The sequence below is a fragment of the Ovis canadensis genome, chromosome 2 (genome assembly GCF_042477335.2).
Source record: "Ovis canadensis isolate MfBH-ARS-UI-01 breed Bighorn chromosome 2, ARS-UI_OviCan_v2, whole genome shotgun sequence".
NCBI classification, from domain to species: Eukaryota; Metazoa; Chordata; class Mammalia; order Artiodactyla; family Bovidae; genus Ovis; species Ovis canadensis.
Window position 1 is genome coordinate 243,569,713 of NC_091246.1, and position 13,797 is coordinate 243,583,509.

At 54.7% G+C, this 13,797-nt stretch overlaps 1 protein-coding gene across 3 annotated transcripts in view; it reads right to left on the minus strand.

Annotated features, from left to right (window-relative positions):
* Window positions 1–13,797, minus strand: part of PTPRU (protein tyrosine phosphatase receptor type U) — an 87,315-nt gene that overhangs the window by 64,257 nt on the left and 9,261 nt on the right. For all 3 annotated transcript variants that reach the window (XM_069578783.1, XM_069578782.1, XM_069578781.1), the window contains exons 2-6: window positions 5,083–5,214; window positions 1,831–2,102; window positions 1,232–1,313; window positions 1,011–1,126; window positions 378–552 (exon numbers count right to left, since the gene is read on the minus strand). In XM_069578783.1, coding sequence (XP_069434884.1) covers window positions 378–552; window positions 1,011–1,126; window positions 1,232–1,313; window positions 1,831–2,102; window positions 5,083–5,214 — 777 coding nt within the window. The remainder of the gene's footprint in view (window positions 1–377; window positions 553–1,010; window positions 1,127–1,231; window positions 1,314–1,830; window positions 2,103–5,082; window positions 5,215–13,797) is intronic.

Sequence of the window (13,797 nt, forward strand, 5' to 3'; positions counted from 1 at the left end):
CACCTTCTCCCTCACTCCCTTCCAGATCCCGAAGTCCTGCCTCTAAGGGCTGACCGCTTGTCAGTTAGGGTCAACCCTGGGAGGCCCACAGCCCGATCCCGCCTCGCCCAGGTCACACCTTGACCCAGTCCCCACGCGGGCCCACCTCTCAGAGGGACCTCCTCCCCACCCTGACCTTCAATTAGGGCTGGATCTCCCAGGAAATGACGCCCCCTCCTCGAGCCCCGCCAGGGAGGTCAGAGCACACCAGGAGTCGGACGCGGCCTTCCCTGGCGGTCCACGGGCCACGCCCCATCGATGAGACTCCGCCCCCCAGTAGAAGCCACGCCCACCCGCCTTAGCCCGCCCCGCCCCTCGGTGGCCGACTGCTCGCTCACCCTTTACGATCAGCTCTGCGAAGTTGGAGACGCCCGCTCCACGCGGGGCCTGGGACACGCAGCGGTACAGGTCCTGATCCTCGCGGCTCACGGCGACCAGGGGGAAGGTGGCCAGGAAGCGCCGGTGACTGATGTGCCGCACGCCGGCCGCGGGCACCAGGGCCCCGCTCTGTCGCTGAGCCGGGAGAGGGGCCAGTGGGTCAGGGGAGCCGGGGAAGAAGGGTCCAGATCTCGGTCTGACCCGAGCAAGCGGAGTGGTAAACTCCCGGCCCCATTTCGCCATCCCGAAACTACCCAGGGACGTGTGGGATTCCTGGAACCAGCCCTGCCCCAAGAAGGTGTGGGGCCGATTACGGGAATGTGGTCGCTCTGCCTTGGTGGCGGGGTGTGGTTGGGGACGGGGGATGGGCGGGGGGGGGGGGGGGCGGCGGAACCTGGAGCCGCGCTCTTATGCCGGAAGAACTGGGCACTCAAGAGGGCAGAGAGCCTAGGATGAACCAGGACGCGTGTGTTTGGGTGCTGGAGAAGGACAGAAGGCCTCAGCCCTCCGCAAGGAGCTTGAACTTTTCTTAAGAAGCTGGCCAAGTTCCCCCCAACACACACACACCCCGGGCACCCCCGACCCCCGCTCACCTGCAGAAGGAAACGCTCGGCCTCCGCTGCTCGGCCTGCCGCCATGCACTGGAACGAGGCGTTCTGGCCCGCGTTGACCTCCACGTCCCCCAGGCGGGAGAAATGCGGGGCCTTTGCTGCCGGAATAGAGCCCTGGCGTGAGCTGGGCCAGCTCCCCACTGTCAGCAGGAGCCGCGGCCGCCCGCACCCCTCACCTTGCGCCCCAGGGGGCCAGGACTCACCGCAGGGGTAGCTGAGAAGCAGGATGTCATCTAGGCCCATGTAGCCCCTGCGGTCTGGGGAGACAAGGGCCTCAAACAGCACCTGGGGGAGGCAGGAGGGTCCCTGTCATCTGACATTTCTCCAGCCCTGCCCACAAGAGCCCCCTTTCAAGCTCTGCTCCAGCCCCATCCTCCCCAACAAGCAGAGGTCAGTCCCAGCTCACAATTACCCTCCATACCAAGCCAGCTGGTTGTAGCAGAGGGTGTCAGCACACAGAGCTAACAAGGTCAAGGCCAGAGGTTCCATCCAACCCAGATGGATGTTACTTTCAAGTCGCAAAACTTGGCAGCCAAGACAGGGTTTCCAAGTCAGCACTATTCCAACTCACCCCTTCCCCAGCCACAAACTATCACTGTTAACAATGACCTCTGATGCTGAACCCAGACTGAACCGTTACTGGAGAACCACAGACTGGCCACCAACCTTGAGCACAGACGGACTCCTGATGCTGAACACCGAATAACTCCAACCTTGGCCACTTGCTTACCCTGACCTCACACTGACACTCCTCTCTACCCACACTCCCAATCAGACTCACCGCAGACTGAACCCAGCCCACCTGATATTCATTAGGCCAGAAGGTGCTGACAGCCAGTTCAGCCTGGTGCCACTGACGGCCGTGGGATCCAGTCATATTCCAGACAGCACTGCCCAGGGGACCCCCATTGACACGCACATAAATGCCCAAGGTGCCCGGGCTGTGCCCATCCCGGCTGTACAGGAAGTAGCTGAACTGCACACAGTGGGTGTCGTTCTCGCTCAGGCTCTGGAAGATGACATGGGCCCGCTGCCCTGGAGCATGCTGGGAAGCGTTGACCACCAAGTAGGAGCCTGGAAAGAGAGGGGGAAGAGGCAGGAGCTGAGAATGCAGGGGAGGACCAGGGTCAGGTGGGCACAGAGGAGGAGGCAGAAACAAAGGACTTCATGCGGAGTCAGGGGGCCTGAGTTCTGGTCCCAGTTCTGAATCATGGGATAAGTCCCTCCATTTCCCTGCATCCCTTTCCCAAAGGAAAGGCTAGGAGCAGCAAAAAACACACAAATCTGACTTTGCCAAAACCCTTTATTGCTCCTCGCGTCACCCCTAATGACCTCCGTCCAAGCTCACGTTGGTCCATGTCTTTTCCCACATACTGAGCTGTCCTGGGAGGCAGGGACTATGACAGTCATCTCAGGAGTCAAGAGTCTGGCACATGACAGGCCCTCAAAGTCCACCTCTTCTGAACCCACCCCCACCCCGACCCCTGCATCCCTCTCTGGGTGTCTCTCCTGGAACCTGGATCATTAGTAAAGTGTGTATCACTCTCCCCACCAGCCTGTGGGGCTCCTTGGGGCTCCACTGTGTCGCCAGCACAGGTCTGCAAGCTGAACGAACTCACAGAACAGAGGTTGAATGAAAGGACTCTAACTTTCCTTCAGGCCCCCACTCGCCTGAATCTAAATTCCTGGGATACAATTTCTCTTGATTTCAAACCTGGAGAAAGGCAATCCTGTCCCTTCCCCAGGGAAGAGATCCAGGCTGCATGCTGGGAAGGGTGGGGTGGAGGCGGTGGGCAGAGAAGGGCAGAGGGGTAAAAGGGAGCTGGACTCCTCTGGACCTGGCTGAGGGATTATGGCCTCCCTTCTGTGGGGAGAAGGCCCCAGCAGCTGCCAAGAGGGTGCCCGAAGCCACGCAGGGCTGCCTCTTCCCAGGCTTGGCCACCGGCCAACACAAGCTCATTCAGATCCCAAACCACGAGGCTCCCTGCTCCAGGAGGGCTCTCCAGGGACTCCGCTGGAGGGAATCGCATTCATCTGCGGGAGCCAGAAGCCTGTGAAGAAGGCAGCTCCTGCATCAGTCCTGGTGGGGTCGTAAACAAAACTCCAGATCCCCATCCCCACCCAGGAAGGGACGCATCCCAGCCCCCAGCACAGTCTCTCTTGGCCCACGCCTCCATCCTCTCTCCTCTCCCTGTGAGCAGCTGTGTGTGCGCCTCTCTCCCCCTTTCAATCTGACACTTTGTTCTTGCCTCTTCCTCCTGCTCCCTCTGCCTCTCTCTCCTCTTTTCCCTAGTTTTTTCTCACTCTGCATCCCTCCCGCTTCTTTCATCCACTCCCTTCATCCCCATCGCCCCACCCTCTCTTCTCTCCTGCTCTCTGACTTCGAGGATGAATCCCCTCTCCTCCCTTCCCTAAAATGTAAGCACCAAACACAGCAGAGACTCCATCCATCTGGCTCACCACTGTATCCCTAGGATCCAGCCCAAGGCCCATACTGCGCATGAAATTTCTCATCCCCTTTTCTCACTGGGTCTGTCTCCGGTGGTGTGGGGGAGAGAGAGAAACAGAGCCTATACAAGGTGGTCAGGACTGTAAGAGGTGAACTCAAATCAGCCACCTTGGACCTGAAGGCTAACCCATCTCAGGCCAAGGCTGGGCCCTGGGGATATGAAGTCAGGCCACTCAGCATCCCTGCCATGGTGGGCACCTTTACAGCTCACTGTCACCCAGCTCAGACTTTGACATCTGCCAGGACAGAGGTCAAACAAGGAGCTAAGAGTCCTGTGAAGGCAGAGATAAATGTCCCATGGAGGGCAGAGTGTGAGCAAACGCACAGAAAGGGGAGACACCGGAGGGCTCCAGGAGATGAGGCCAGGGGTAGGAGGCCAGGCTGCAGAGGTCAGGTCATGGAGGACCTCCCTCCTATTGGCTTCAAGTCTTGGCCCCACAGTGAGAACCTTTGCTGTCCCTCCCATGCACTCTTGACAGCAGATGCCATCTTGGCCATCCTGTGAGCTGAGAACAAAGGCCCTGGCTTCCTGCTGTGACAGGGCCAAGGGGAGGGGCCTCAAGCTATCCAGTTCTGGGTTCGCCTAGCCAGCACATTTGGTTCTTCTACTATGATATGTCCTCCGATCCAGCCTTTATCAGTAATAAAGGTGACAATCTGGCCTCCATCCATCTTATCCTCTTCTTAATCCCTAGTTGATTCTTTACCCAATGGCAATGGGTGGATCTTAGTAGTTAGGCCCCTCAAATAACTCCAACAATTGTTTCTAAGCATTCATTGAACCCTTATAGGCCACCTCTGGGTTATGTACGTTACAACACTATAAAATGGATTATTCTGTGCTCCATTTTACATTTAAGGAAATAGAAGCTCAGAGAAGTTAAGTGACTTGCCGGAGACCACACAGCCGGTAACGTGATGAAGCCAGGATCTGAAGCCCAGGCTTCGTGACTCAGTGCACTCGAGGCCATCAGCAGGGTAGAAGGCCAGGACTAGGGTCTATGCAGTTAGTCTCCTGACTCCCGGTCCAGTGTTCATGATGCTCCCCATCCTGAAATAGGGACTGGACAAGGCAGAAGCTGGGAAAGACCTGGGACTTGCAGGAAGAAAGGGGCAGAGGAAGCGAAGGTTTTACACGCATCCAGCCCCCAGGGCGACTGCTCTGTCAGCGCCTTGACGTCCTGGGAGACCAGGATTCAGTCGCAGAGAGAAGGAACCCTCCCTGAAGGTGGAGGATTTAGGAAGACTTGGCAGGAGTAAGAAGGATCCTGAGCTAAGCTGCCCCAGGAATAACGGGAGGTGGGCTTTATCCTACAGTTTACAAGGGTCTTTGAGGACTTGAAAACTCATTTTACAGGTAAGACTACCTGATGTACACCACTGGTCTGAGAGCAGGGAGCTCCACATTCACAGTGTCATGTGTCACTACAGAGCCGATGAGGCCCAGAGAGGTTAAGCAATGGACCCAAGGTAACACAGCCAGTGGGTAGGAGGCCTGGCCCGGGAAGGAGACGAAGGAGGAATGGTGACTGAGGGTAGGCTCACCGTGGGGCAGGTCCGCAGGCGCCCGGGTGCCAGGGTGGATCCGCACCTGCTCCCACTGGAAGTCGTCGTACTGGGCCTGGCTATACTCGCAGGGCACCGCTGGGTCACTCGTCTCCTCGAAGGTGCAGCCGGCTGTGAGGGCAAGGCCTGCTTAGCCCAGGCTGGAGTGGAGGTGCTGGCCTGAAGGGCTCCTGGGCTACCCTCCAGGTACCCCCACGGTCCCCTCCTACCCAGGCCCACCCTCCTCCCCTCTGCCTCCTCAAGCCCTCCCCCCACTGCTCCCTCCAACAAAATGCTCCCTCCCCCACCCTCTCCCCCCAGCAAGGCCCTCTTTCCATTGTCTCCTCCCCATGCCAAGACCTCCCACATTGCCCACCCCCTCCAGCGGTCCCCAAACCCCCTACGGCTCAACCACACATTAAAGACCCTCCTCAGCAAAAACTAGTTGTTATTACTCTGTGTGTGTGTGCTTGTCACTCAGTCATGTCACATGGCTACAGTCCAAGTTCCTCTGTTCATGGGATTCTCCATGGCAAGAATACTGGAGTGGCTGCCATTCCCTTCTCCAGGGGGATCATCCCTACTCAGATCTCCTGCATTGAAGGCAGAGTCTTCACCATCTGAGCCACCAGGGAAGCACGTTATCATTCTTGGGCTGTGCTCAGTCACTCAGTCGTGTCTGACTCTTTGCGACCCCACGGACTTGCAGCCTGCCAGGCTCCTCTGTCCAGGTGGATTCTCCAGGCAAGAATACTGGAGTGGGTTACCATACCCCGCTCCAGGGGATCTTTCCAATCCAGAGGTTGAACCCAGGTCTCCCACATTGCTGCTGATTCTTTACCATCTGAGCCACCAGGGAAGCTCGTTATCATTATTACTACCCATTAAAGTCTCACGACAACTCATGAGATCAAAACAAGAATTATCCCCATTTTATAGATAAGGAAACTGAGGCCCAAAAAGGCTAAGTGACTCCTTTAAGGTCAATCGGCAGGTCAGTGACAGAGGCGGGGTTTGAACCAAGGTCTCCTGACTGCTGGTCAGTGTTCTATCACAGGCCCCTGCATCTTTGCAGAGAGGACAGACAGTGGGCCCCAGGACTGGCAGGATCGATCGCCCTAAGCCAGCCTTAATGGCATCTCCTTAAAAATAACAACAACTGACCATGTGACTTACAACAACGCTAAGTGCTCTGAGTGTGGAGTCCCGTTTAGGCCTCGGCTTCTGAGTAGGCACCACTACTGTGTCACTTCTACTTGATGAATGAGCTCAAGGGATGCCCACCGCCCAAAGTCACCCAACTGAGGTCTCTGCTTGCAGGAACATGGCGGGCAAAAACACTTATGTGAGGTCCAGGCACCCATGACTACAGGAAGCCAATTCCCAAGATTCTGAGCCACCCTGCACAGTTTAAATAAGGAGAAGGGGAGGCAGGAAGGAGACCAAAATGGATGCTAGGCCTTAGGCACGTATCTTAGCTGGCTCATCAAAGCCCCGAGTTGGGCCTAATCCACCTGAGAACACGACTGGTTCAGGAAGTAACTGGCGCTTGCCCTCTCCCCTGAGCTGGTGCAGCGTAAAGACTCCACCTGCCAGTGCAGGATGATACAAGAAACTGGGGTTTGATCCTTGGGTCGGGACGATCCCCTGGAGGAGGAAATGGCAACCCATTCCAGTATTCTTGCCTGAAGAATCCCACAGACAGAGGAGCCCGGTGGGCTACAGTCCATGGGGTCACAAACAGTTGGACATGGCTGAGTTCACATCGCCACCACCACTAGGGGTAAACTTAGGCATCTGAGACCCAGGAAGACGCCTCGATGAGCGGCCAGGAAGCAGACACAGATCATGCCAGGCCCTATCCAGCCACTGGTACCTCTCCCCACTTGACAGACGAGGCAACTGAGGTTCCCAGGGGTGAAGGAATTTGTTCACAGTATAAGGTGGTAGATAAGTAAGTAAGTGGGCTTTGGCATCAGACAGACTTGGGATTGAATCTTGACTCTGCAATGTGCTGGTCCTGGGACCATGACCACTGCTCATCTTCAGCTCCCCCATCCACATGGGGGTTTGTTGAGGATTCAACCGGGGTCTACTTAGCACGATGCCGGCACATGCAAGCACTCAGAAGACAGAAGCTCTGCACTGAGCCGCCTGAGTAACAGAAGCAGAATTTGAGTCCATGGTGCTCCGAGGCTGAGGCCCACATTCCCCACCAGAAAAACCTTCACTCTGAGAAGGAGCAAATCTGAGCCCCTTCCCAGCCTCAAGGAGAGGAGGGATGAGCAGCTGAGAGTAACAGGGAGTGAGTGCCGCATGCCAGGCACAACAGTGGGCAGCTGCACACATGGCCGGTGGCCTGACTTTCAGGAGGCTCTGCTGTGCCCTCTGCAGCAGGGGACCTCTCCAGGTTCTCCTAGACCACATGAAGCAGCCCCTTGAACTGACCCGCAAAGCCAGGCATGCACAGGCTCACCGCTGTTGGGGGTGGGGGGGTCTCCCTTTCCTCTTCACGGACCCCATCAGGGTGTAAAATAAAGTGGACACGAGGCTGGCACAGAGTGGATGGCACAAAATAATAAAAGCCTCGCTTCAGAGCTGAGGCAGGACCTTGGCTGAGCACTTTGCCTCTTTGTGTGAAGAACTCTGGCCAGCACGTGCCCTGTAGCCTGTGGAAGGTAGGTTTTAACCCCATCTATGCTGGGGAGGCCTTGGCTCTCCCCCTAGAAAATGACCCATAGCACAGCACAGAGAGAGAACAAGGCCAGTAGAGATGGTCAGGGAGGGCTTCCTGGAGGAGGAGACAGCTGACTTCATTCACTCTGAGCTGAGTCTGTGCCTGAGGGTTTTAGTCGAGGCCTCCCTGAGCCAGATGAATTGCCATAAAGGGGACCCCAGGACCTAGAGTGCTGCTGGGGTTCAGAAGGACCTGGGGTTCAGGTCCTTCCTGTTCCTTCACAAGTAACAAGGCAGCTGTCCCAGACGTGTCACCTGTGGCCCTAGGGCGAGCCTGAGAATGCCAGCCCCCTGGCTTCCTCCCATCCATTCTAAGCCAGGCCAGGCCACGTGAGCTGTCAAGACTCCCAGACTAAGTGATCTGGTCAGAGGGACCCCCAGACTGTCTGACCTTAGCCAGGGTAACCTTCACGCTGCCTGACCCAGGTCAGTGACACCCAAACAGACAGACCTGAGCCAGTGGCCCCATCCAGATGACCACCAGACCATCTGATTTCGACCAGACTGACTGACTTCAGACCAGCTGACCATGGCCAGAGTGACCCCTGACCACTATCAAAGAATTCCAACAACTGACCCCACCAGGCTGACTGACCCCGGCTGACTGTCACCACTTGGAGCATCCCCTTCCAGCGGCAGGATTCCTCTCCCAGACCCGTGTCCATCCCCAGTCCTGAGTTTCTGGGCCAGGCCCATTCCAGCCACAGTCCTTAGAGGGTAACAAATCTGGGGCCAGGCTCTCCAAGGAGAGCCCCACCCTGACGTGGTCCCCAGCTCACCCTGGGATGGGAACAATCTGCCTTCCCAGATCCTGGGAAAAGCCCCCATCACCTCCAGTCTGGGTGGCTCAGGAGCTATGAGTCCCAAAGCCAGGTCCCCACCTCTGCTAGAGACCCAACTCCTGCTGGGGGCCCCCAGCCCAGAGGGAAGAAAATAGATCAGGCTTTGCATTGAGAGCAAGAATGGTCAGGAGATCCCTCTCGGCTCCATCGACTCAGACTTGGGCCCAGACATGCACACACACATCAACACCACCACATGAGGGCTGCCACCTACCACCAGGACCTGCCGTGCCACTATCCCTCAAAGTAACTCACAAGGTAGGTACTATGATTATTCCTATTTTACAGATGGACACCAAGGCACAGGGAGGCGGAGGTGGCTTGCCCAAGGCCACATCTTAAGTCTGAGAAGCTGGGGTTGAAGCCATCTATCTTCATTCAAGAAGACTGGCCACGTGTGCCAATTCAGCTCCAGTCACAGGACTTTCATCCACTGACAATACAAAGCAGGCCCCGAGCTGGCACCAGTAAAGGCACAAGGATGGTTAAGACTCTGCTCTGCCTTCAAGGACTTCCTAGCTAGAGTGGAGGTGAGGGAACAAAGCAAAACAGAGAAGAGTCAAGGCTACGGTGGTGGGGATGGGGAGGTGGTCAGGGGAAGAAGGTAGGTACAGGGGGAAGCTTTCCTGGAGGTGGGTGCATCTGAGCAGAGCCTGGAAGGATGGGTGTCACTGTGGCCAGCAGAGATGGAGAGGGGCATTTGAGGCAAAGGGCCCAGCAGGAGCAAGGGAAAGTAGTGGGTAACACAGTTTATACAGGACAGAGAGGAGCCCAGACTGGCCAAAGCAATGGGAGATGAGACTGGTGGGCAGGAGGCTGAGGCCAGGTCTAGGAGAGCCAAGTGTCAGAGTGAGAGGTTCGGCCTCGTTCTGAGTGGGGAAGACACAATTTGTATTGGAGCAGAGAAGCTGCTAGATTCAGATGAGACAGGTGATACATCCTATCAGCCAGCAGTCCTCAACCTTTTTTGGGACCAGGGACCAGTTCTGTGGAAGACAATTTTTCTACAGACAGGGCGGGAGGGTGGGGGCAGCGATGGTTTTGAGATGATTCGAGCACATTACATTTATTGTGCACTTTATTTCTATTATTATTACGTTAGCTCCACCTCAGATCATCAGGCACTAGATCCCGGAGGTCGGGGACCCCTGCTATAAGCCTTCAGGAGGGCAGGGGACTTCTCCAGAGGACACTATAGGGTCAGAAGCGGGATAAGTTATCAAGGGGTCTGGAACCAGATGTCAGAACCCAGTGAGGAAGGGACCTCAAGTGCCCATCCTGGACACAAACAGCACACGTTCCAAGCACACCAACAGAGATGCACAATGCACACGCGTGTGCATGCACACACACACACATACACACACACACAATCTCAAATGTTCACACTCTCTTCCCCCAGCCTCGTCCACGCTTTGGGGACAGAGTCTCAGCTGGGGACAGGGAGAAAACCAGACCCTTCTGTGGGTACAGCATCTCTGCCAGGGCCTCCCTGAGAGGGTGGGCTGAATCAGCCCAGGACCCCCAACAGCTCCCCCAGCCTCAGCTCAAACTGGCCCAGCTACATTCCTCAGCTAATCTCCCCAATCTGGCAGGCGGTTGCCTGAGCAACCGTCAGCCACAATTTGGGAAGGGAGGATGATGGTTTATCCACATCCGGCTGGGCTCTGGATGGGGTGATGTAAGGGGCAAAGCAACCTCTGCAAGAGGAACCAGAGTGTAGGAGGGGGTCTCCACCCCTCCATATGCATGTATTTCCATGCACAGACGTGTGTGTGTGTGCATGCACACACGTGCACACCCCAGTGAGAGTGATGGCCTGGTGCTGACTTGTGAGCTCGATGGGGAGGCAAGAGGCCTGGATCTAATTCCCACTGAGCCTCTAACTCCCTGTGTGACCTTGAGCATCTGGCTTGCCCTCTCTGAAGCCCCACTTGCTCACCTATGAAATAAGAATGAAGATCTCGGTGACTTCTAAGACTGTTCCACCTCTAGAATTCTGATTCCATTTGTGTGAGCATGCATGCGGGTAAGAATAACTTGAGGGCAGAGAGATGCTACGGGGGACAGGTATGTGAGGGGGAGCACGGGTCTCAAAGTGTGAGTCTCCCAGGCAGTGCGCTGTGAAGTTGTGGGTAAGTAGGCGTTTGTTTACATGCAGGGGTACAGTCAGCAGCAAGCGTGTGCCTAAGGGGAGGTGAGTGTATGCAGTGGGTAGAGGAGAATGGTACATGTGTGTGCGTGTGTGCCTATGCGTGTGGGCACCACAAGCATGGAAGCACCAGACTTCCTCCCCACCAGACAGGGAATGGTGCTCTGTGCCAACTACGGCTGCCAGCCAGCATCAGTGTTTTCCAAAGACCCTAGGTAAACAGAGTCTGTTTGCAATGAGATTTTTGTTCCCTTTGGTTTGTCAATAGAACATTCAGTTCCCAAGGGATGGCCCCAGGAGAAACAAAACTTCTCCCAATGGATTACAAATTTAGGGGCTGGCCTCATACCCTACCCCTGGCATAGCCCCAACCCTGGCCTGGGGAACTCAGATACAACCCCAAGGATAACACTGGCTCATGTCATCATCTGAAGCCACACTCTCTGTCTAGGTAGCCCAACACCACCCTGGAACCAACACAGACTCACCCTCGGACATTCCTGCCCAACCTAGCCCCATCCCACGTGCTCCATCTCAGGCCTGTCTAACCTCCACCTCCTCCCTTCTTGAGGTCTCTTTTGCCCTTGAACACCATCCCCAAGCCCTGTGTATAGGAGAATACCAACCAAGCCTGGACTTACTGACTGCACAGTCCTAGCTGGTTCCTTTTTCTCTATTTTTAATTGAAGGATAACTGCTTTACAAACTCATGTTGGTTTCTGCTGTACAACAATGTGAATCAGCCATAATAATACATATTATATACATATTACATATGTATGTATACATCATACATATTAATACATGCCCTTCCGCTTGAATGTCCCTCCCTCCCCCATCCCATCCCTCTAGGTCGTCACAGATCACCAGGCCGAGCCCCCTGTGTTATACAGCAACTTCCCACTAGCTATCAATTTTACACACGGTAGTTTATAAATTTCAATGCTACTCTCTCAGTTCATTCCACCCTTTCTTTCCTCCACTGTGACCACAAGTCCATCCTCCACATCTGTGTCTCTATTCCTGCCCTGAGGATAGGTTCATCAGTACCGTTTTTCTAGATTTTTCTAAATTCCATATATATACATTAATATAAGATATTTCTTTTTCTCTTTCTGACTTACTTCACTCGTATAACTGGCTCTAGGTTCACCCACCCCAGTTCAACTGACTCAAATTTGTTCCTTTTTATGGCTGACTAATATCTCATTGGAAAAGACCCTGGGAAAGATCGAAGGCAGGAGGAGAAGGAGAAAACAGAGGATGAGATGGTTGGATGGCATCACTGACTCGATGGACATGAGCTTGAGCAAGTTCCAGGAGTTGGGGATGGACAGGGAAGCCTGGCATGCTGCAGTCCATGGGGTCGCAGAGTCAGACACGATTGAGTGACTGAACTGAATATTCCATTTCATATAAATACCACAACTTCTTCTGATCCTGACCAACCCCACCCAGACTCAAAGACCATGATTCCAGTCCAGAAACCTGGCCCAGCCCACTTCACTGCTCTCCTGGCCCAGATCAATACAGCCAGACCTTAGCTAGGGCTCCCTGGCACCGCTCCCCAGAGCCCTAAATAACTGATGATCAATTAATCAAGGGCAGGGCTAGCAGCAATATGCTCACTTTCTAATCACACAGCATTCAGCAGAGCTGCAACCAAGAAGATTACCCAGGGCCAGGCCACAGGGTGAGAAAGCTGAGCTTTACCCTCTATAGGAGCCAATACAGAACCCAACAGTGCCAGCATCCTTCCAGCTCTACTGAGAAGAGAAGGAAGTCAGCTACAGCAGAGGAAACTTCAGCCAGACCTACTCCCCAACTCCTGGATCAAAAGCACAGTAAGCCCCAAAATTAACAGCAGGGCTGCCATATTGTTAATGTAAGGGGGAAAAAATAAAAGACACTTGCTCCTTGAAAGAAAAGCTATGACCAACCTAGACAGCATATTAAAAACAGAGACATTACTTTGCCAACAAAGGTCCATCTAGTCAAAGCTATGATTTTTCTAGTAGTCATGTATGGGTGTGAGAGTTGGACTATAAAGAAAGTTGGGCACTGAAGAACTGATGCTTTTGAACTATGGTGTTGGAGAAGACTCTTGAGAGTCCCTTGGACTGCAAGGAGATCCAACCAGTCAATCCTAAAGGAAATCAGTCCTGAATATTCATTGGAAGGATTGAGGTTGAAGCTGAAACTCCAATACTTTGGCCACCTGATGCAAAGGACTGACTCACTGGAAAAAACCCTGATGCTGGGAAAGATTGAAAGCAGGAGGAGAAGGGGATGAGAGAGGATAAATGGCATCACCAACTCGAGGGATATGAGTTTGAGTAAGCTCCGGGAGTTGGTGATGGACAGGAAAGCCTGGTTGCAGTCAATGGCATCGCAAAGAGTAGGACACAACTGAGCAACTGAACTGAACTGAAGGGGAAGACATGGGGCAAGGCTGGACTCCAGAGGCAAAGGGCTGAAGGGAGGGCTGTTCTGTGCAGAGGTTCAGTGGACAAAGAGTCCATGGACTTTGGTAGTGCAGACACTCTGTGTCACATAAAACCACAGTGCAGTCCAGTGCTTAAGACCCTGCACTTCCTATGCAGGGGATATGGGTTCGATCCCTGGTCAGAGAACTAAGACCCCACATGCCACATGGCGTGGCCAAAATATTTTAAAATAATTTTTTAAAGTGCAGAGTAGAGAGGCAGAGGGCTATGCACGAACACGTGCGGTGCAAAGACCTGGATCTCCAATGGTCCCGTGGAGAGAGAAAGCTACATGACCCCACTGTGGGTGTCGGGGTGCAGTGCAGCGGCTCCACACTGCACAGAGGCGGAAGGCAGTTACACAGTGCACGGGAACAGAGCCAGGGTGCACAGACCTCACACGCACCAGACATAGCACAGCAGGACTGGTCGGTGCCATGACGCAGTGGAGAGGTGCCCCATCCATTGTGGCCATGACCCAGAGCTGCTCGGAGGCACG